This window comes from Notothenia rossii (genome assembly GCF_949606895.1).
Source record: "Notothenia rossii genome assembly, chromosome: 3".
Classification (NCBI taxonomy): Eukaryota; Metazoa; Chordata; class Actinopteri; order Perciformes; family Nototheniidae; genus Notothenia; species Notothenia rossii.
Window position 1 is genome coordinate 684150 of NC_136901.1, and position 22500 is coordinate 706649.

General features: G+C 42.4%; 2 protein-coding genes across 2 annotated transcripts in view; both read right to left on the bottom strand.

The window, feature by feature from the left end:
* The window catches only part of pcid2 (PCI domain containing 2), a 10419-nt gene extending 8946 nt beyond the window's left edge, over window positions 1-1473 (bottom strand). The window contains 5 exon segments of the mRNA XM_079672791.1: window positions 95-160; window positions 234-307; window positions 560-649; window positions 739-777; window positions 1354-1473. Coding sequence (XP_079528917.1) covers window positions 95-160; window positions 234-307; window positions 560-649; window positions 739-774 — 266 coding nt within the window. The 5' untranslated portion in view covers window positions 775-777; window positions 1354-1473.
* A 10481-nt stretch (window positions 1474-11954) lies between these two features.
* The window catches only part of LOC307034584 (T-box transcription factor TBX19-like), a gene marked incomplete at its 5' end in the record, with an annotated part of 16244 nt that continues 5698 nt past the window's right edge, over window positions 11955-22500 (bottom strand). Inside the window, 6 exons of the mRNA XM_079673416.1 lie at window positions 11955-12517; window positions 12590-12722; window positions 12903-13046; window positions 13185-13243; window positions 13331-13392; window positions 13550-13684. Of these exons, the coding sequence (XP_079529542.1) occupies window positions 12352-12517; window positions 12590-12722; window positions 12903-13046; window positions 13185-13243; window positions 13331-13392; window positions 13550-13684 (699 nt within the window). The 3' untranslated portion in view covers window positions 11955-12351. The remainder of the gene's footprint in view (window positions 12518-12589; window positions 12723-12902; window positions 13047-13184; window positions 13244-13330; window positions 13393-13549; window positions 13685-22500) is intronic.

Below are 22500 nucleotides of genomic sequence, written 5' to 3' on the forward strand. Positions count from 1 at the left end.
TGTGTGTGTGTGTGTGTGTGTGTGTGTGTGTGTGTGTGTGTGTGTGTGTGTGTGTGTGTGTGTGTGTGCGTGCGTGCGTCTGGATGAAGGATATTGAACGACGAGCGTCTGGAACTTGTACGCCTCCACGAAGTCGTGGTTGGAGACGGCGTAGGTGCATCTGGAACACAGTTAATCTCATCGTTAATTAAACTAGTTTGGCGATATGTGTAAACAATAATAACAATAACAACCTGAGGTGAGCGGCAACCATCTCGTCGTACGGCGGCTCCAGAAGCTGCTGGCACTTCTCCTCTGGACTCGCCAACTGACACACACACACACACAAAATATAAAATAACTGAGGGAAAAAAATATATTAAAATACTGAATAAGATTAAGAATTAAAATATAAAATAAAAGGGGTTAATATATATTAAAATCTTTTTTTTTTTTTTATATATATCAATGAAATGAACACATTGTGTGTGTGTGTGTGTGTGTGTGTGTGTGTGTGTGTGTGTGTGTGTGTGTGTGTGTGTGTGTGTGTGTGTGTGTGTGTGTGTGTGTGTGTGTGTACCTGTAGGCGAGGGTTAGCAACATGAGGGTGTTTGAACGACAGCAGCTCGGAGCAGAACGATCCGTCTCGACCGTCGATCGCCTCGTACACCTGAGGGGCACCAACGAAGAAGAACAGTCACAGACGGCTGATTGATTAATTATTTAATTGATTATGTAATGTGAGGGGGGGGGTGTTACCTGCTGCAGGTACTGGTTGATGGTGCTGTTAGCCATGACCTGAACACACAGAAAGATTACAATCATTACATTTATATATTTTAATCTCAAGTCATTTCAATTCAAGAAGAAGAACAAAAACTACTTCATAATTATATAAAATAACCAATTCATCTGTATCTTTAATACAATATACATTCAATTAACAAGTACATTAAATAATAATAGATATTAAATATTATATTAAATTTAAACTGTAAATAAATATAAAGTTTAATTTGCTAAATATTTAACATTAAATGCATTTATTTTATATCCTTTTAATCAGTTTGTATGTCTTTTGTATAACTATGGTGGTCATATCTGTTCTTGATTAAATACAGATATATATATATATATAACTACAGGCTACATTCAGGTGTATTTATTTTATAAAACAACATTTAAAGGTAAAAATAAACGCAGTTTTTATTAAATTCGTTTTATTTGAAACTCACAGCATGTGAGCTTCGATGCTAACGCGCCATTCCTCCTCTTTATGGGTAACAAAGTGCACTTTAGTCTCCTCCCCCAGGCGTCAAACTGAGACCTAGCATCCGTGTGACTTACAAAGACTTAACACATGTTATTACGTACCTTTTAACGCAAGTTCTGGCCCAGAAAATATGAGTTTTCAGCCAATTTACGGTGAGATGCTAACCATGACTCAGAACAACATCCGGGTCTGTGAAGGTCTGCTTCCGGGAGGATTTCAGAATAAGAGCATGCGTTTAGGAAAATAAAAGATTCGTTAAACAGATTTTAAATATGACCATAAATGAACCCTTTGATGCACAAGCTATGCGACAGGCGATAGCTTGGGTCAAAAAGGACCCGTGTTGACCCAAAATGTTATTTCTAAAGTGTTTCTTAGCCATATCTTTGGAAATCAATTTATTTAATCATTTAATATTCTAAGTATTAATTTAATATCTTATTTTAGGAAATAACAAATCTAAATAAATATTTTTGCGATACACTTTCTTACATAAATTATACTTTGCAGTCCAATTTGCAACACTAATTTCTTTTTTCAATTTGCGGTCGAAAAACTGTTCCGCTCCCCGTCTCATCAGGTCTCATCAGGTCTCGTCAGGTCTCGTCAGATCTCATTAGGTCTCTTCAGGTCTCATAAGATCTTCAGGTCTCATCAGGTCTCATCAGGTCTCGTCAGGTCTCGTCAGATCTCATTAGGTCTCTTCAGGTCTCATAAGATCTTCAGATCTCATTAGGTCTCATCAGGTCTCTTCAGGTCTCATAAGGTCTTCAGGTCTCATCAGGTCTCTTATGGTCTCATCAGGTCTCTTATGGTCTCATCAGGTCTCATCAGGTCTCATCAGGTCTCTTATGGTCTCATCAGGTCTCATCAGGTCTCATCAGGTCTCATCAGGTCTCTTCAGGTCTTCAGGTCTCATCAGGTCTCATCAGGTCTCATCAGGTCTCATCAGGTCTCTTATGGTCTCATCAGGTCTCATAAGGTCTTCAAGTCTCATCAGGTCTCTTATGGTCTCATCAGGTCTCTCAGGTCTCATCAGGTCTCATCAGGTCTCATCAGGTCTCATCAGGTCTCATCAGGTCTCTTCAGGTCTTCAGGTCTCATCAGGTCTCATCAGGTCTCATCAGGTAATGTTCACACATTATGTACAGTTATCTTTCACGGGATATCAAATATCTCCTTGGGTAAAAGAAGTGTGAAATAAGACTTAGATTAATCAGTCGTGCAGAAGCAGCCTGTTGAGATGTGACAAGTGGTCCACGGTAAACATGTTCCTAGCGGCAAACATGTTCCTAACGGCTAACCTGTTCCTAACGGCTAACATGTTCCTAATGGCAAACATGTTCCGAACGGCTAACATGTTCCTAACGGTTAACATGTTCCTAACGGCTAACATGTTCCTAACGGCTAACATGTTCCTAACGGCAAACATGTTCCTAACGGCTAACCTGTTCCTAACGGCTAACATGTTCCTAACGGTTAACATGTTCCTAACGGTTAACATGTTCCTAACGGCAATCATGTTCCTAACGGTTAACATGTTCCTAACGGCTAACATGTTCCTAACGGCTAACATGTTCCTAACGGCTAACATGTTCCTAACGGTTAACATGTTCCTAACGGCTAACATGTTCCTAACGGCTAACATGTTCCTAACGGCAAACATGTTCCTAACGGTTAACATGTTCCTAACGGCTAACATGTTCCTAACGGCTAACCTGTTCCTAACGGCTAACATGTTCCTAACGGCTAACATGTTCCTAACGGTTAACATGTTCCTAACGGCAATCATGTTCCTAACGGCAAACATGTTCCTAACGGCTAACATGTTCCTAACGGTTAACATGTTCCTAACGGCAATCATGTTCCTAACGGTTAACATGTTCCTAACGGCTAACATGTTCCTAACGGCTAACATGTTCCTAACGGCTAACATGTTCCTAACGGTTAACATGTTCCTAACGGCAATCATGTTCCTAACGGTTAACATGTTCCTAATGGCTAACATGTTCCTAATGGCTAACATGTTCCTAACGGCTAACATGTTCCTAATGGCTAACATGTTCCTAACGGCTAACATGTTCCTAACGGCTAACATGTTCCTAACGGCTAACATGTTCCTAATGGCTAACATGTTCCTAATGGCTAACATGTTCCTAACGGCTAACATGTTCCTAACGGCTAACATGTTCCTAACGGTTAACATGTTCCTAACGGCAATCATGTTCCTAACGGCTAACATGTTCCTAACGGCAAACATGTTCCTAAATGTTAACATGTTCCTAACGGTAAACATGTTCCTAACGGCTAACATGTTCCTAACGGCTAACATGTTCCTAACGGCAAACATGTTCCTAACGGTTAACATGTTCTAACGGCAAACATGTTCCTAACGGCTAACATGTTCCTAACGGCAAACATGTTCCTAACGGTTAACATGTTCCTAACGGCAAACATGTTCCTAACGGTTAACATGTTCCTAACGGCAAACATGTTCCTAACGGTTAACATGTTCTAACGGTTAACATGTTCTAACGGTTAACATGTTCCTAACGGCAAACATGTTCCTAACGGGTAACATGTTCCTAACGGCAAACATGTTCCTAACGGTTAACATGTTCCTAACGGTTAACATGTTTTAACATGTTCCTAACGGCTAACATATTCCTAACGGCTAACATGTTCCTACCGGCTAACATGTTCCTAACGGTAAACATGATCCTAACGGCTAACATGTTCCTAACGGCTAATATGTTCCTAACGGCTAACATGTTCCTAACGGTAAACATGTACCTAACGGCAAACATGTTCCAAACGGCTAACATGTTCCTAACGGCTAATATGTTCCTAACGGCTAACATGTTCCTAACGGTAAACATGATCCTAACGGCAAACATGTTCCTAACGGTTAACATGTTCCTAACGGTTAACATGTTCTAACGGTTAACATGTTCTAACGGCAAACATGTTCCTAACGGTTAACATGTTCTAACGGTTAACATGTTCCTAACGGTTAACATGTTCTAACGGTTAACATGTTCTAACGGTTAACATGTTCCTAACGGTAAACATGTTCCTAACGGCAGACATGTTCCTAACGGTAAACATGTTCCTAATGGCTAACATGTTCCTAACGGTAAACATGTTCCTAACGGCAAACATGTTCCTAACGGTTAACATGTTCTAACGGTTAACATGTTCTAACGGTTAACATGTTCCTAACGGTAAACATGTTCCTAACGGCAGACATGTTCCTAACGGTAAACATGTTCCTAATGGCTAACATGTTCCTAACGGTAAACATGTTCCTAACGGTAAACATGTTCCTAATGGCTAACATGTTCCTAACGGTAAACATGTTCCTAACGGTAAACATGTTCCTAACGGTAAACATGTTCCTAACGGTAAACATGTTCCTAACGGTAAACATGTTCCTAATGGCTAACATGTTCCTAACGGTAAACATGTTCCTAACGGCTAACATGTTCCTAACGGTAAACATGTTCCTAACGGTAAACATGTTCCTAATGGCTAACATGTTCCTAACGGTAAACATGTTCCTAACGGTAAACATGTTCCTAATGGCTAACATGTTCCTAACGGTAAACATGTTCCTAACGGCAAACATGTTCCTAACGGCTAACATGTTCCTAACGGCAAACATGTTCCTAACGGTTAACATGTTCCTAACGGCAAACATGTTCCTAACGGTTAACATGTTCCTAACGGCTAACATGTTCCTAACGGCAAACATGTTCCAAACAGCTAACATGTTCCTAACGGTTAACATGTTCCTAACGGCTAACATGTTCCTAACGGTAAACATGTTCCTAACGGCTAACATGTTCCTAACGGTTAACATGTTCCTAACGGCTAACATGTTCCTAACGGTAAACATGTTCCTAACGGCTAACATGTTCCTAACGGTTAACATGTTCCTAACGGCTAACATGTTCCTAACGGTTAAGATGTTTTAACATGTTCCTAACGGCTAACATGTTCCTAACGGCAAACATGTTCCTAACGGTAAACATGTTCCTAACGGCTAACATGTTCCTACCGGCTAACATGTTCCTAACGGTAAACATGTTCCTAACGGCTAACATGTTCCTAACGGCAAACATGTTCCAACCGGCTAACATGTTCCTACCGGCTAACCTGTTCCTAACGGTAAACATGTTCCTAACGGCTAACATGTTCCTAACGGTAAACATGTTCCTAACGGCTAACATGTTCCTAACGGTAAACATGTTCCTAACGGCTAACATGTTCCTAACGGTAAACATGTTCCTAATGGCTAACATGTTCCTAACGGTAAACATGTTCCTAACGGCAAACATGTTCCTAACGGCTAACATGTTCCTAACGGTAAACATGTTCCTAACGGTTAACATGTTCCTAACGGCTAACATGTTCCTAACGGCAAACATGTTCCTAACGGCTAACATGTTCCTAACGGCAAACATGTTCCAAACAGCTAACATGTTCCTAACGGTTAACATGTTCCTAACGGCTAACATGTTCCTAACGGTAAACATGTTCCTAACGGCTAACATGTTCCTAACGGTTAACATGTTCCTAACGGCTAACATGTTCCTAACGGTAAACATGTTCCTAACGGTTAACATGTTCCTAACGGCTAACATGTTCCTAACGGTTAAGATGTTTTAACAAGTTCCTAACGGCTAACATGTTCCTAACGGCAAACATGTTCCTAACGGTAAACATGTTCCTAACGGCTAACATGTTCCTACCGGCTAACATGTTCCTAACGGTAAACATGTTCCTAACGGCTAACATGTTCCTAACGGCAAACATGTTCCAACCGGCTAACATGTTCCTAACGGTAAACATGTTCCTAACGGCTAACATGTTCCTAACGGTAAACATGTTCCTAACGGCTAACATGTTCCTAACGGCAAACATGTTCCTAACGGCTAACATGTTCCTAGCGGTTAACATGTTCCTAACGGCTAACATGTTCCTAACGGTAAACATGTTCCTAACGGCTAACATGTTCCTAACGGTTAACATGTTCCTAACGGCTAACATGTTCCTAACGGTAAACATGTTCCTAACGGCTAACATGTTCCTAACGGTTAAGATGTTTTAACATGTTCCTAACGGCTAACATGTTCCTACCGGCTAACATGTTCCTAACGGTAAACATGTACCTAACGGCAAACATGTTCCTAACGGCTAACATGTTCCTAACGGTTAACATGTTTTAACATGTTCCTAACGGCTAACATGTTCCTAACGGTTAACATGTTCCTAACGGCTAACATGTTCCTAACGGTTAACATGTTCCTAACGGCTAACATGTTCCTAACGGTTAAGATGTTTTAACATGTTCCTAACGGCTAACATGTTCCTACCGGCTAACATGTTCCTAACGGTAAACATGTACCTAACGGCAAACATGTTCCTAACGGCTAACATGTTCCTAACGGTTAACATGTTTTAACATGTTCCTAACGGCTAACATGTTCCTACCGGCTAACATGTTCCTAACGGTAAACATGTACCTAACGGCAAACATGTTCCTAACGGTAAATATGTTCCTAACAGCTAACATGTTCCTAACGGCTAACATGTTCCTAACGGTAAACATGTTCCTAACGGCTAACATGTTCCTAACGGTTAACATGTTCCTAACGGCTAACATGTTCCTAACGGTTAACATGTTTTAACATGTTCCTAACGGCTAACATGTTCATACCGGCTAACATGTTCCTAACGGTAAACATGTTCCTAACGGCTAACATGTTCCTAACGGCAAACATGTTCCTAACGGTAAACATGTTCCTAGCGGCTAACATGTTCCTAACGGTAAACATGTTCCTAACGGCTAACATGTTCCTAACGGTTAACATGTTCCTAACGGCTAACATGTTCCTAACGGTTAACATGTTTTAACATGTTCCTAACGGCTAACATGTTACAAACATGTTCCAAACGGCTAACATGTTCCTAACGGTTAACACGTTCCTAACGGCTAACATGTTCCTAACGGTAAACATGTTCCTAACGGCTAACATGTTCCTAACGGTAAACATGTTCCTAACGGTTAACATGTTCCTAACGGCTAACATGTTCCTAACGGTAAACATGTTCCTAACGGCAAACATGTTCCTAACGGTTAACATGTTCCTAACGGTTAACATGTTCCTAACGGCTAACATGTTCCTAACGGTAAACATGTTCCTAACGAAATCACTACTAAAATAATTATTTATAACAAAATATTATTATAGTATGTCTTTTTTTCATTTATCACACATTGCATTCTTGGGTCATTTTTGACCCATGTATGCAAACCTGATGCAGAAATACAAAAACTGTTTTATTTTCCCTAAAATAAGAAATGTAGAATGGAAATAATGATGTGTGGTGATCAATATGTAACATTTTTAACATTATTCAGACTCAGCTCTCTGAACTAAAGCTTCTTTTAAATGTTGATCAAACCAAGGTAATGCTCTTTTCAAAAGCTAAAAAGACTCCAGAGCCTGTTTTAGATATTGTAACTACGCAAGGAACAAAACTTGAAGTGGTTACCTGTTACAAATACCTTGGTATCTGGCTGGATGATCGTCTCACTTTTAAACGTCATGTCATTAACCTGCTTAAAAAGCTGAGGGTTAGGCTAGGTTTCTTCTACAGGAACAAGTCCTGTTTCTCGCTTGAGGCCAGGAAAAGGCTCTGTGACCTTTTGACCTGTGCTGGACTATGGTGATCTGATCTATATGAATGCACCTGCCAACTACCTGAACAAGTTAGATGCTGCGTATCACAGCGCACTGAGATTTGTGACAAACTGTAAAGCTTTAACCCATCACTGTACCCTGTATGCAAGGGCTGGCTTGCCTTCACTAACTGTACGGAGGCTCAGTCACTGGTACACGTTCATACACAAAGCCATGTTAGGGAAACTTCCATCTTACATCTGCTCCCTGATCTCACGGTGAATTGTAAGTGGCTACTGCCTGAGATCGAATGCTGTGGTTTTATTAAATGTGCAAACTGCTAGGACTGTCTTAGGGAAATCCGTTTTTCGATGCGCAGCTCCACTGTCTTGGAATAGTCTTCAATTGAATTGGAAACTGAGCAATCTGGTGCCACTACATGTTTTTAAAGCTCGGTTAGATGCTACTCAATCAGAAGCTGTTGGTACCTGCTCATGTGGAGAGTTATTGTAAATTGTAATCCCTGTAATGATGCTGTATGATGTCCTTTTGTTGTTCTGTTTATGTTTTTATGTTTCATGTGGAACCTACTTGAGCAGGTCTCCCTTGAAAAAGAGATCAATGATCTCAATGGGATACACCTGGATAAATAAAGGTTTGAAAGGAAATGAAAAGATAGTAAATGAATGCTTGGAATATTAAATGATTAAATAAATAGATTTTCAAAAATATAGCTAAGAAACACTCATTGTAGGTCAATACGGGTCCTTCTAACCCATGTTGTCGCTTAGAAGGGTAGTATGATTAAATGATACAAAAATGATTTAAATTCAAAAATGAAGAAAGGAAAAATGAAAGTAAGAAGTTATGATGATCATAAACAAGTCACTTGAGGAATACCTGCTATTTTGAATTGTTAAAGTATTTAGTTGCAAAGATATTTGCAATTAAAACTCACTCGGGTCACTTTTGACCCATGTTGTGTATGGGTTAAAAACGTAAATAACGTAAGTAATTATTACATTTAAAGAACAGAAATGGAGATAATATATGTTACATTACATTTTAATGTCTTTGCATATACTTTAGTTTCTTAAAAAAGACATAAAACATTGAATACATTTTAATTTCTTCCTTTATTTAATCATTTAGTCACAAAACAAACACAACACGTGTTGACATATACACAAGATACAAACCATGACATCTCTCTTACATTAAAATACATATCATTTTGATTTAAAAGGTGCATTTTTACTTATTATCCCATTGATTTGACCCATGAAGGTCCTGGCTGTAAAGAAGCATAACATCAGAAACAGAGACATCCCATAATAACCTGTAGTATATTTAGTTATAGTTATATGTGTAAAGTAGAGGAACAGACATGTGAACCACCAGGGGGCGCCACTACACCAACAACCTGTCTGTACTGTGAACCACCAGGGGGCGGAACACTACACCAACAACCTGTCTGTACTGTGAACCACCAGGGGGCACCACTACACCAACAACCTGTCTGTACTGTGAACCACCAGGGGGCGCCACTACACCAACAACCTGTCTGTACTGTGAACCACCAGGGAGCGCCACTGCACCAACAACCTGTCTGTACTGTGAACCACCAGGGGGCGCCACTACACCAACAACCTGTCTGTACTGTGAACCACCAGGGGGCGCCACTACACCAACAACCTGTCTGCACTGTGAACCATCAGGGGGCGCCACTACACCAACAACCTGTCTGTACTGTGAACCACCAGGGAGCGCCACTACACCAACAACCTGTCTGTACTGTGAACCACCAGGGAGCGCCACTACACCAACAACCTGTCTGTACTGTGAACCACCAGGGAGCGCCACTACACCAACAACCTGTCTGTACTGTGAACCACCAGGGAGCGCCACTACACCAACAACCTGTCTGTACTGTGAACCACCAGGGGGCGCCACTACACCAACAACCTGTCTGTACTGTGAACCACCAGGGAGCGCCACTACACCAACAACCTGTCTGTACTGTGAACCACCAGGGAGCGCCACTACACCAACAACCTGTCTGTACTGTGAACCACCAGGGAGCGCCACTACACCAACAACCTGTCTGTACTGTGAACCACCAGGGGGCGCCACTACACCAACAACCTGTCTGTACTGTGAACCACCAGGGAGCGCCACTACACCAACAACCTGTCTGTACTGTGAACCACCAGGGAGCGCCACTACACCAACAACCTGTCTGTACTGTGAACCACCAGGGGGCGCCACTACACCAACAACCTGTCTGTACTGTGAACCACCAGGGGGCGCCACTACACCAACAACCTGTCTGCACTGTGAACCACCAGGGGGCGCCACTACACCAACAACCTGTCTGTACTGTGAACAACCAGGGGGCGCCACTAAACCAACAACCTGTCTGTACTGTGAACCACCAGGGGGCGCCACTACACCAATAACCTGTCAGCACTGTGAACCACTAGGGGGCGCCACTACACCAACAACCTGTCTGTACTGTGAACCACCAGGGGGCGCTAATACACCAACAACCTGTCTGTACTGTGAACCACCAGGGGGCGCAACTACACCAACAACCTGTCTGTACTGTGAACCACCAGGGGGCGCTAATACACCAACAACCTGTCTGTACTGTGAACCACCAGGGGGCGCTAATACACCAACAACCTGTCTGTACTGTGAACCACCAGGGGGCGCCACTACACCAACAACCTGTCTGTACTGTGAACCACCAGGGGGCGCCACTACACCAAAAACCTGTCTGTACTGTGAACCACCAGGGGGCACCACTACACCAACAACCTGTCTGTACTGTGAACCACCAGGGGGCGCCACTCCACCAACAACCTGTCTGTACTGTGAACCACCAGGGGGCGCCTTAAACCAACAACCTGTCTGTACTGTGAACCACCAGAGGACGCCACTACACCAACAACCTGTCTGTACTGTGAACCACCAGAGGACGCCACTACACCAACAACCTGTCTGTACTGTGAACCACCAGAGGACGCCACTACACCAACAACCTGTCTGTACTGTGAACCACCAGAGGACGCCACTACACCAACAACCTGTCTGTACTGTGAACCACCAGGGGGCGCCACTACACCAACAACCTGTCTGTACTGTGAACCACCAGGGGGCGCCACTGCACCAACAACCTGTCTGTACTGTGAACCACCAGGGGGCGCCACTACACCAACAACCTGTCTGTGAACATTACCTGGTGAATAAACCGGTAATATTGACATGTATTTAATAATACTCAGATACTGTGGGGAATGATAATATATATAAATACTAGGGCTGTCAAGTTAACGCAAACAAAGATTAACCCCACTAATTATTTTAACGCGATTAACGCATGTGCATTTTTTGTCCTCGGCCGCCCCGTAGTTTCAGAGCGCATCGAGTTTAAAATACCATCTACAAGCTGATGCTGACAGCCCCGCTCCTGCCGTCCGCTTGCGGCAGACCACACTTCCACGCTCACCATCAGGCACCGACTGGCCATCGGGAGGACCGGGAGGGTGTGTGTATGTGTGGCCCGAGCGAGCGAGAGAGAGAACGGGCACACCTTACGTTTATTGTTGTTGTTAGCATCTGGTGCTAGCTAGCTGCGCTAACGGATATAAGGAGCTGTTTCAATGAAAACAGAGGAGCGAAATTTCGCCGACAACTACGCCGAGCACTTGACTTCATGCAGGCAGCCAGACAGGGGGACATTGTGAGAACAGTCAGCACACTCAGCACGGATAGTGCGCGCAACATGATTGCAGCGTCCAGGCAGCTCCCGTTCGAGCATATGCCTTGAGCTTGAGTTGCACATAGATACAACGATCCACCACAGTGTCTCCACACACACAAACAAACAAACAAATGAACACACACACACACACACACACACACACACACACACACACACACACACACACACACACACACACACACACACTTTGTATTGTATTATTGTATTGTATGAGAGAGGTTCCAGGTTGAATTGAAGCAGATATTTTTAATGTTCAGAGGTTGTTAGGTTTAATATTCATGAGAATTTGCATAAAGCATATTTGTCCACTCCATGTTGTCCAACATTTCGAACAGATAAAAAATGTGCGATTAATTTGCGATTAATCGCGATTAAATATTTTAATCGACTGACATCCCTAATAAATACACATGCATCATTCACATATCACACTGTAGAGAGGACATTTTTTGTGATTTAAAACAACATTTAAATTGTTAAAATTCTAAAATATAATGTGTATATGAAAGTTGTGAAAAATGTAATTAAGTAAAGGTGGAAAATAATATTAATATATGGCAGTTTTTTTTGTACTTAAATGTAGTAAGAAGGCTTCACGTCCATTCAACGAACTACACGCGTCCTCAGAAGGTGTGGGCGGGACCAGCAGGCCAGGTGGCCCCACCCACTCGAGTGTGATTGGGCGGCTGCATGAGGCTCTCGCTGCTGATTGGTCCGTGTAGATTAGTGCAGGGAGAGTGGGCGGGGCTTAGCTCATTGCATCCGACCGCCCACAGACAGGGAAACTGACTGAACACAAACAGTTATTATTACATATTAATTCTTGATTTATTAATTAATATAATGAATACAGTGCCTCACCTGGAGCTGTGAGGGGGGGGCTGTGAGGAGGAGGGACAGGAAGTGGAGGAGGAGGGACAGGAAGTGGAAGAGGGACGAGGGGCGGGGCTACTCCATCCGTCTGATAACACCTGAACACCTTCAGACAAACACACTGACACACAGGTATATTATTACATTATCATATTAATACACACACATCATATTAATACACACACACACAAACACACACATGCACACGCACACACACACTCACAAACACACACACACACACGCACAGACATACACACACACACACACACACACACACACACACACACACACACAGGTGTACCTGAGGAGTGTGTGCGGTGCTGCAGGTAGGCGGGGGGGTAAGGTGTGTGTCTCCCGGGGTAACCGTGGTGTTTGTAACCGTGGTGATGGTGTGATGTCACGTAAGGGAAAGCTCCGCCTCCTGCGGGGGGGCACAGAGACCAGCCTGACACACACACACACACACACACACACACACACGCACACACACACGCACACACACACACACACACATTAGTATTACAGTATATATTTAGTGTATAAAGGAGAAGTATTGTGTGAGTGATGAAGGTGTTTGACTGACAGGGCTGGATCCCAACCCGACTCTCCGGGGTCTCCATTAAGCCCCGCCCCCCTGGGTTCCTGAGGTAGAGAAAACAAACGCCGTCACAACAGCACCAGGACTTTCTGAAATATAAATACATTCAAAACTGCGTTAGTAGCACCCACCTCTCTTTGGCGTCGAGGAAAGCTTTAGCGAACGGGTTATATTTGATCTTCAGAGCCGTGATCTGCACACACACACACGCACACACACGCACACACACACACACACACACGCACACACACACACACACACACACACACACACACACACACACACACACACACAATGAATATAACCTGTGTATAGTTAAAGTATTAGTACATTAGTGTGTGTACTAGTACCTCCTCGTTCTGGTAGGCGGTGACGGCGATGAACTGCGTCTCTCTGAAGGAAACGTTGGAGACGAGACGATGAAGAGAGCCGACGCACACGATGTGGAGCTGAGGCTCGTACTTATGGAGGGAGTTCAGCATCATCTGTGAACAAAAACACATTATATACATATATTACGTAATTGTATCTTACAAAACTTGCAGTTGGGTAACATTATGTTACGTTATTTTACGTAACTTTACGTTACATCACATTACTTTATATTACGTTGCATGTTGTTACTTTACGTTACTTAACGCTACGTTAGGAAACATTACTTCAAATTTGTTCTTCTCCTTAGTGCATGGTTATTAGTCACATGAAATCATGACAGCTAATGACAGATCAAGGTATTTAAACGCCTTCTGAACTGTACGATATATAAACATTGATATATAAACATATTGATATATAATCATCCATCTTCTCCTGCTTCTCCGTGGTCGGGTCGCGGGGGTATCAGTTCCAGCAGAAAGCCCCAAACGTTCCTTTCTCATCAACCAGCTCTGACTGGGGGGTCCCAAGGCGCTCCCAGGCCAGAGAAGAGATATAAACCCTCCACCTGGTCCTAAGTCTACCCCTTGGTCTCCTCCCAGCTGGACGTGCCTGGACCACCTCCCTAGGGAGGCGCCCAGGTGGCATCCTAACTAGGTGGCATCCTAACTAGGTGCCCGAACCACCTCAACTGGCTCCTTTCGACGCGAAGGAGGAGCGGTTCAACTCCGAGTCCCTCCCGGATGACTGAACTTCTCACCTTATCCCTAAGGGAGACACCAGCCACCCTGCGGAGAAAACCCATCTCGGCCGCTTGTACCCGCGATCTCGTTCTTTCGTTCATGACCCATCCTTCATGACCATAGGTGAGGGTAGGATGAAAATGGCCCGGTAGACAGAGAGCTTTGCCTTCTGGCTCAGCTCCCTTTTCGTCACAACGGTGCGGTAAAGCGACTGCAGTACCGCTCCCGCTGCTCCGATTCTCCGACCCTATTTAGAGGCAATGGACGTCCACTCTCGAGAGACTTCCGAGAGTGGTGCTTCCCAAAGTGACAGACCTAATTTTACCCAGGGAAAAGTGGTGAAAATGAATCCGAAAATAGTGCCTCATAATGCGGGCATGTGGACACTAGCCAGAGACTCACAGGCACACACACATGCAGAGATCCAGGTTGGATCACATGGCTTTTTTTACCCAGCAATAGGTCTCTGAAATGCCGGGAGACTCCATGGATGGCACACACCCAGATCAGTTTGAAACCATTTGAAATGACTCTCAGACATTACCTGGAAGAATGCTTGCGTGTGGACAGTAGCCAGAGAGGCTGCCCCAGAGGACAGGCTGCGTCACATCACTTTGTAACCCAGGAAAGGAGCAGGAATCCTGGCTGCGTGAGTGTTAAAAGCGCATTAAACTGTTTTAATCCGACAGCTGCTGATGTGCACGGAAGTCTGTCCGTTTCGTTAACATTTGAATAGCCAAATGGACAAGCCTGATTAAAGCATATGCAGGACCCCAGTGAGCTCCAGACTATGTGCATTGTGTTAAGGAACCATATTAATGATAACATCAATCATTTAAATGCAAAGTTTACGATTAAAAATCATTTGTTAGGGGGAAAACTGTGGATCTTTCCGTTTTGTTAACATTCTGATAGCCAAATGGACAAGCAGGTAAAAACAGCCGAGTCGCTGCGGTCAGGGCCTCAGCAGAGTGCTGTCAGGGCCTCAGACTCACAGGCACACACACGTGCAGAGAACCAGGGCGGTGCACATGGCTTTTTTACCCAGCAATAAGTCTCTGAGAGGCGGGGAGACTCCACGGATGGCGCACACCCAGAGCAGTTTGAAACCGTTTTTTTCACACCTCCAGGACACAGACCGGGAAAAGCACCTCTCTTTGGCACCTCACAGAGCCCCAAAGGACGGACTAAGGACCTCCGGCAACAGTGGCACTTCTGGGGACCGCATCACAGACTTGGCCGGGGCCTTGAGAGGGGTCTCACTACCGGAGGCTTCTGCGGACCGCATGACAGTCTTCACCAGGGTCTTGAGAGGGGCATTGCTGCCGGAGGCTACTGTGTTCATGCCGGGGGTACTTGAGATTGCCAGGCCCTTAAATCGTATACATTCTTCGTCTTCCTCAAGCACAGCAGCAGTGGCACTCTGCTTCCTGGGTTTTAGTCCCTGTTTTAGCCTGGAGCGCAGGGTCTTCACCTCATCAATGAGATCATCCTTCTGAGCCCTCAATGCCACATTGTCCAGCCTCACCTGCATGCAGTCCTCTTCGTCACACTCGGTATGTGGGGAGAAGGGTGGAGGGTGCACCGGGTATTCCTCCTCATTGTCTATATCCAATACTGTAGCCATTCCAATGATGGAATTAGTCTCTCGGAGGTCATGGAGCAACTGCAGGGCCACACTATGCTTCAGCCTTGCCATGACCTGATGTGCCTCATCTCGGGAGAACTCAGGGTGGTCACGAGTTACATGACGGTGTAGTTTCTTCCCAGCATACGAACACCCTGTGATGGGACAGGGGTTGGTCCGAACATTTATTCTACCACTGGCCATTGTAAGAATGATGCCTCTTTCCTCCAGGTCCCGCACTGCATGTTTGTGCTTAAGGTGCTTATTCAAAGCCAGATAGCGGAGGCTGCACACCGGGCATTCGGTCAACATCCTTCCAAAAACACACACAATGAATTCTATTTAAATGGTTTTCTGTTTCTCCGTTTATATGCGTTAGCTAACCGGTGATTGCAACCATAGGTCCGATGCTTCAATGCAGGGAACACGGACCAAGGGGAGGACTTGGGTTACCACCTGGTTAAATTGGTCCCACCTCCGCACCAACGCGGGGCTGGTGATGGGTCCGATACAATGATTGTTTTTTGTTTCATGGTTCTGCCACGAGCTCACAAGACAGTTTTGGGTACGAAAATGTGGGGATAACAGTACCTCCGGGTGCTCCATCCCGCTCCGGCTTTCGCCGCAGCGGGGGGAGGAGGAATTGAACCCCTCGCACCTGCCCCCAGAGGAGGCAGGGGAGTCAGGTACCCGGAGGCGCACGGTGGACGGCCAGGGCGAGACCGCCACACCGCACTGGAGTCAGGGTTCCGAGTTTTTCAAGCCAGGTCCCGGTGAAACGCAGTACGGAGCACCCGGCAGGAGCCTCCAGCAGACCCCCCCGCGCGGTTCCCTCGTCCCTCGGAAGAGGCGGAGAGGTGGGTGTTTTTCATCTGCTGGCGGACTGCCGGGGAGAACGTGCTGCTCGGGAGCCAGGCTCAGAGTTAGTGGCAGTGAGAGCCCGTGCACCTGCCTTTTACAGCAGGCACGCGCTGGTATCGGGGTGGGGAGAGAAGGTAGAAGCAGAGGCTTCAGAAACAGCCAGAGCCTTCCCCTCTAACACACCCCTCATTCGTTTCATAAGCACTGGGCAGAGTCCCCTGTCAACTCTCCTTATATTCCTCCGGAGACCAGTTGGGACATGGCAGCATCCCACTTCGCCTGGTAGACCATATCGTTAAATGAGCTCAGTAATGTACTGCACAACATCACATGGGTAAAATGAGCTATATAATGCACTGCAATAACACATTTGGTTTATTTCCAAAAAGCCTGGAAAAAACACATATCCGTCATGTCCTGTAAAATATCATTCTTTGTTTATTTCCATCCTTCAGGCAAATACACATATCTTTGTCCGCTCCAGCAGCAGAGTCGAACCCGCAGTTTGGAGGAACCGACCGCCAAGCACCGGAACCTGAGCACGGCACGGAGCACCCGGCAGAAGCCTCCAAGTCTGCTGGCGGACTGTCGGGGAGCACGGCACGGAGCACCCGGCAGGAGCCTCCAGGTCTGCTGGCGGACTGTCGGGGAGAATGCGCTGCAATACATGGTACACGGACCAGGGGGAGGTATAGGGTTACCACTTGCTTAAATGGTCCCACCTCCGCAGGGCTGGTGATGGCAACATTTGGTCCGATGTTTCAATACACTGTCACAAAAGAGAAACACCCGGGCGGGACCAGGCATTTCCCTCTTTGCAGACAAGCATATGTGGTTGTTACGCAGGATCAAACAGGTAGCCTGTGATGAAGTAGGGTCGACCCTATATCATGTGAAGCCACCGAGCCGTGGTCCCCGACCTCAGTGACCTCCCCCCGGGAGATTGGTCTCGATCCCCCGTCATACTCCAGCTCTGCCTCTAACATAGAGGGCGGAGTTGTCGGGTTCAGGAGTTCCTCAAAGTGCTCCTTCCAACGCCCTAACACTCCATCAGTTGAGGTCAACAACGTCCCATCCTTACTGTACACAGCTTGGATGGTTCCCTGCTTCCCCCTCCTGAGGTGTTGGACAGTTTTCCAGAACAACTTTGGTGCCGCCCGAAAGTCCTTTTCCATGTCTTCTCCGAACTTCTCCCACACCCGCTGCTTTGCCTCGGCCACGGCTGAGGCTGCTGCCCTTCGGGCCTGTCAGTACCTTGCAACTGCCTCGGGAGTCCCCCAGGATAACAAATCCCTGAAGGCCTCCTTCTTCAGTCGGACGGCTTCCCTGACCACCGGTGTCCACCAGGAGGTTCGAGGGTTACCGCCCCTTGAGGCACCTAGGACCTTGAGACCACAGCTCCCCGCCGCGGCTTCGGCAATAGAGGCTTTGAACACCGACCACTCTGGTTCAATGTCCCCAACCTCCACAGGAATGCCCGAAAAGCTCCGCCGGAGGTGTGAGTTGAAGACCTCCTGAACTTGGGCCTCCTCCAGACATTCCCAGTTCACCCGAACTACACGTTTGGGCTTACCAGGTCTATCCAGAGGCTTCCCCGCCACTCGACCCAACTCAACACCAGATGGTGATCAGTTGACAACTCCGCCCCTCTCTTTACCCGAGTGTCCAAAACATACGGCCTCAGGTCCGATGATACGATAACGAAATCGATCATGGACCTTCTGCCTAAGATGCTCTGGAACCACGTACACTTATGAACATCCTTATGTTCGAACATGGTATTTTTTTATGGCCAATCAATGACTAGCACAGAAGTCCAGTAACAAACCACCACTCCGGTTCAGATCAGGGGGGCCGTTCCTCCCAATCACTCCCCTCCAAGTGTCTCCATCATTGCCCACATGTGCGTTGAAGTCTCCCAGCAAGATTAAAGAGTCCCCTTCAGGAGCCCCATACAGGACTCTTTCCAGGGTCTCCAAGAAGGCTGTATACTCTGAACTGCTGTTTGGTGCATAAGCACACACAACAGTCAGAGTTTTCCCCCCCATAACCCGCAGGCGTAGGGAGGCGACCCTCTCGTCCACTGGGGTAAACTCCAACAACGAAGCACCCAACCGGGGGCTTGTGAGTATCCCCACACCCGACCGGCGCCTCACACCTTGAGCAACTCCGGAGAAGAATAGAGTCCAACCCCTATCCAGAAGTTAGGTTCCAGAGCCGACGCTGTGCGTAGAGGTGAGCTCAACCAAATCCAACTGGTAACGCTCCACCTCCCGCACAAGCTCCGACTCCTTCCCCCCCAGAGAGGTGACGTTCCACGTCCCCAAAGCCAGCTTCTGTCGCCCGGGTCTGGTCCGTCGAGACCCTCTGCTTTCACTGCCACCCTTCTGGCAGCGCACCCGACCCCATTGCTGTTTCCCGTAGGTGGTGGGCCCGCGGGACGGAGAAGCGGAGGTGTTGCCCACGTTGCCTTTTCGGGCTGTGCCCGGCCGGGCTCCGTGGCAAACCCGGCCACCAGACGCTCGCCGACAAGTCCTCCTTCTGGGCCTGGCTCCAGAAGGGGACCCCGAGCTTCCTCCGGGCCGGGTATCCTCACTTTGTGTGTCGTCTTTCATGAGGTCTTGTGAACCAATCTTAGTCTGGCCCCTTGCCTGAGACCAATTTGCCATTGGAGACCCTACCAGGAACACAAGGTTCCAGACAACACAGCCCCCAGGTTCATCAGGGTACACAAACCTCTCTACCACGGTAAGGTGCTGGTTCTTCAGAGATATATAACATATTGATCTATAACATATTGATCTATAACATATTGATCTATAAAGATATTGATATATAACATATTGATATATAACATATTGATATATAACATAGTGATATATAACATATTGATATATAACATAGTGATATATAACATATTGATATATAACATAGTGATATATAACATAGTGATATATAACATAGTGATATATAACATAGTGATATATAACATAGTGATATATAACATAGTGATATATAACATATTGATATATAACATAGTGATATATAACATATTGATATATAACATATTGATATATAACATAGTGATATATAACATAGTGATATATAACATAGTGATATATAACATAGTGATATATAACATATTGATATATAACATAGTGATATATAACATATTGATCTATAAAGATAGTGATATATAACATATTGATATATAACATAGTGATATATAACATAGTGATATATAACATATTGATATATAACATATTGATATATAACATAGTGATATATAACATAGTGATATATAACATAGTGATATATAACATATTGATATATAACATAGTGATATATAACATAGTGATATATAACATATTGATATATAACATATTGATATATAACATAGTGATATATAACATAGTGATATATAACATATTGATATATAACATATTGATATATAACATAGTGATATATAACATATTGATATATAACATATTGATATATAACATAGTGATATATAACATATTGATATATAACATAGTGATATATAACATAGTGATATATAACATATTGATATATAACATAGTGATATATAACATAGTGATATATAACATAGTGATATATAACATATTGATATATAACATAGTGATATATAACATAGTGATATATAACATAGTGATATATAACATATTGATATATAACATATTGATATATAACATATTGATCTATAACATAGTGATATATAACATAGTGATATATAACATAGTGATATATAACATAGTGATATATAACATGTTGATATATAACATATTGATCTATAACATAGTGATATATAACATAGTGATATATAACATATTGATATATAACATAGTGATATATAACATATTGATATATAACATAGTGATATATAACATAGTGATATATAACATAGTGATATATAACATAGTGATATATAACATATTGATATATAACATAGTGATATATAACATAGTGATATATAACATAGTGATATATAACATAGTGATATATAACATATTGATATATAACATATTGATATATAACATAGTGATATATAACATAGTGATATATAACATATTGATATATAACATAGTGATATATAACATAGTGATATATAACATAGTGATATATAACATATTGATCTATAACATATTGATCTATAACATATTGATATATAACATAGTGATATATAACATAGTGATATATAACATATTGATATATAACATATTGATATATAACATAGTGATATATAACATAGTGATATATAACATAGTGATATATAACATATTGATCTATAACATATTGATCTATAACATATTGATATATAACATATTGATATATAACATAGTGATATATAACATATTGATATATAACATAGTGATATATAACATATTGATCTATAACATATTGATCTATAACATATTGATATATAACATAGTGATATATAACATATTGATATATAACATATTGATATATAACATAGTGATATATAACATAGTGATATATAACATATTGATATATAACATATTGATATATAACATAGTGATATATAACATAGTGATATATAACATATTGATATATAACATAGTGATATATAACATATTGATATATAACATAGTGATATATAACATAGTGATATATAACATATTGATATATAACATAGTGATATATAACATATTGATATATAACATAGTGATATATAACATAGTGATATATAACATAGTGATATATAACATATTGATATATAACATATTGATATATAACATAGTGATATATAACATAGTGATATATAACATAGTGATATATAACATATTGATATATAACATATTGATATATAACATAGTGATATATAACATAGTGATATATAACATATTGATATATAACATATTGATATATAACATAGTGATATATAACATAGTGATATATAACATATTGATATATAACATATTGATATATAACATATTGATATATAACATAGTGATATATAACATAGTGATATATAACATATTGATATATAACATATTGATATATAACATAGTGATATATAACATAGTGATATATAACATATTGATATATAACATATTGATATATAACATAGTGATATATAACATAGTGATATATAACATATTGATATATAACATATTGATATATAACATAGTGATATATAACATAGTGATATATAACATATTGATATATAACATAGTGATATATAACATAGTGATATATAACATAGTGATATATAACATAGTGATATATAACATAGTGATATATAACATATTGATATATAACATAGTGATATATAACATATTGATATATAACATAGTGATATATAACATATTGATATATAACATATTGATATATAACATATTGATATATAACATAGTGATATATAACATAGTGATATATAACATATTGATATATAACATAGTGATATATAACATAGTGATATATAACATAGTGATATATAACATATTGATATATAACATATTGATATATAACATATTGATATATAACATAGTGATATATAACATAGTGATATATAACATAGTGATATATAACATAGTGATATATAACATATTGATATATAACATAGTGATATATAACATAGTGATATATAACATATTGATATATAACATAGTGATATATAACATAGTGATATATAACATATTGATATATAACATAT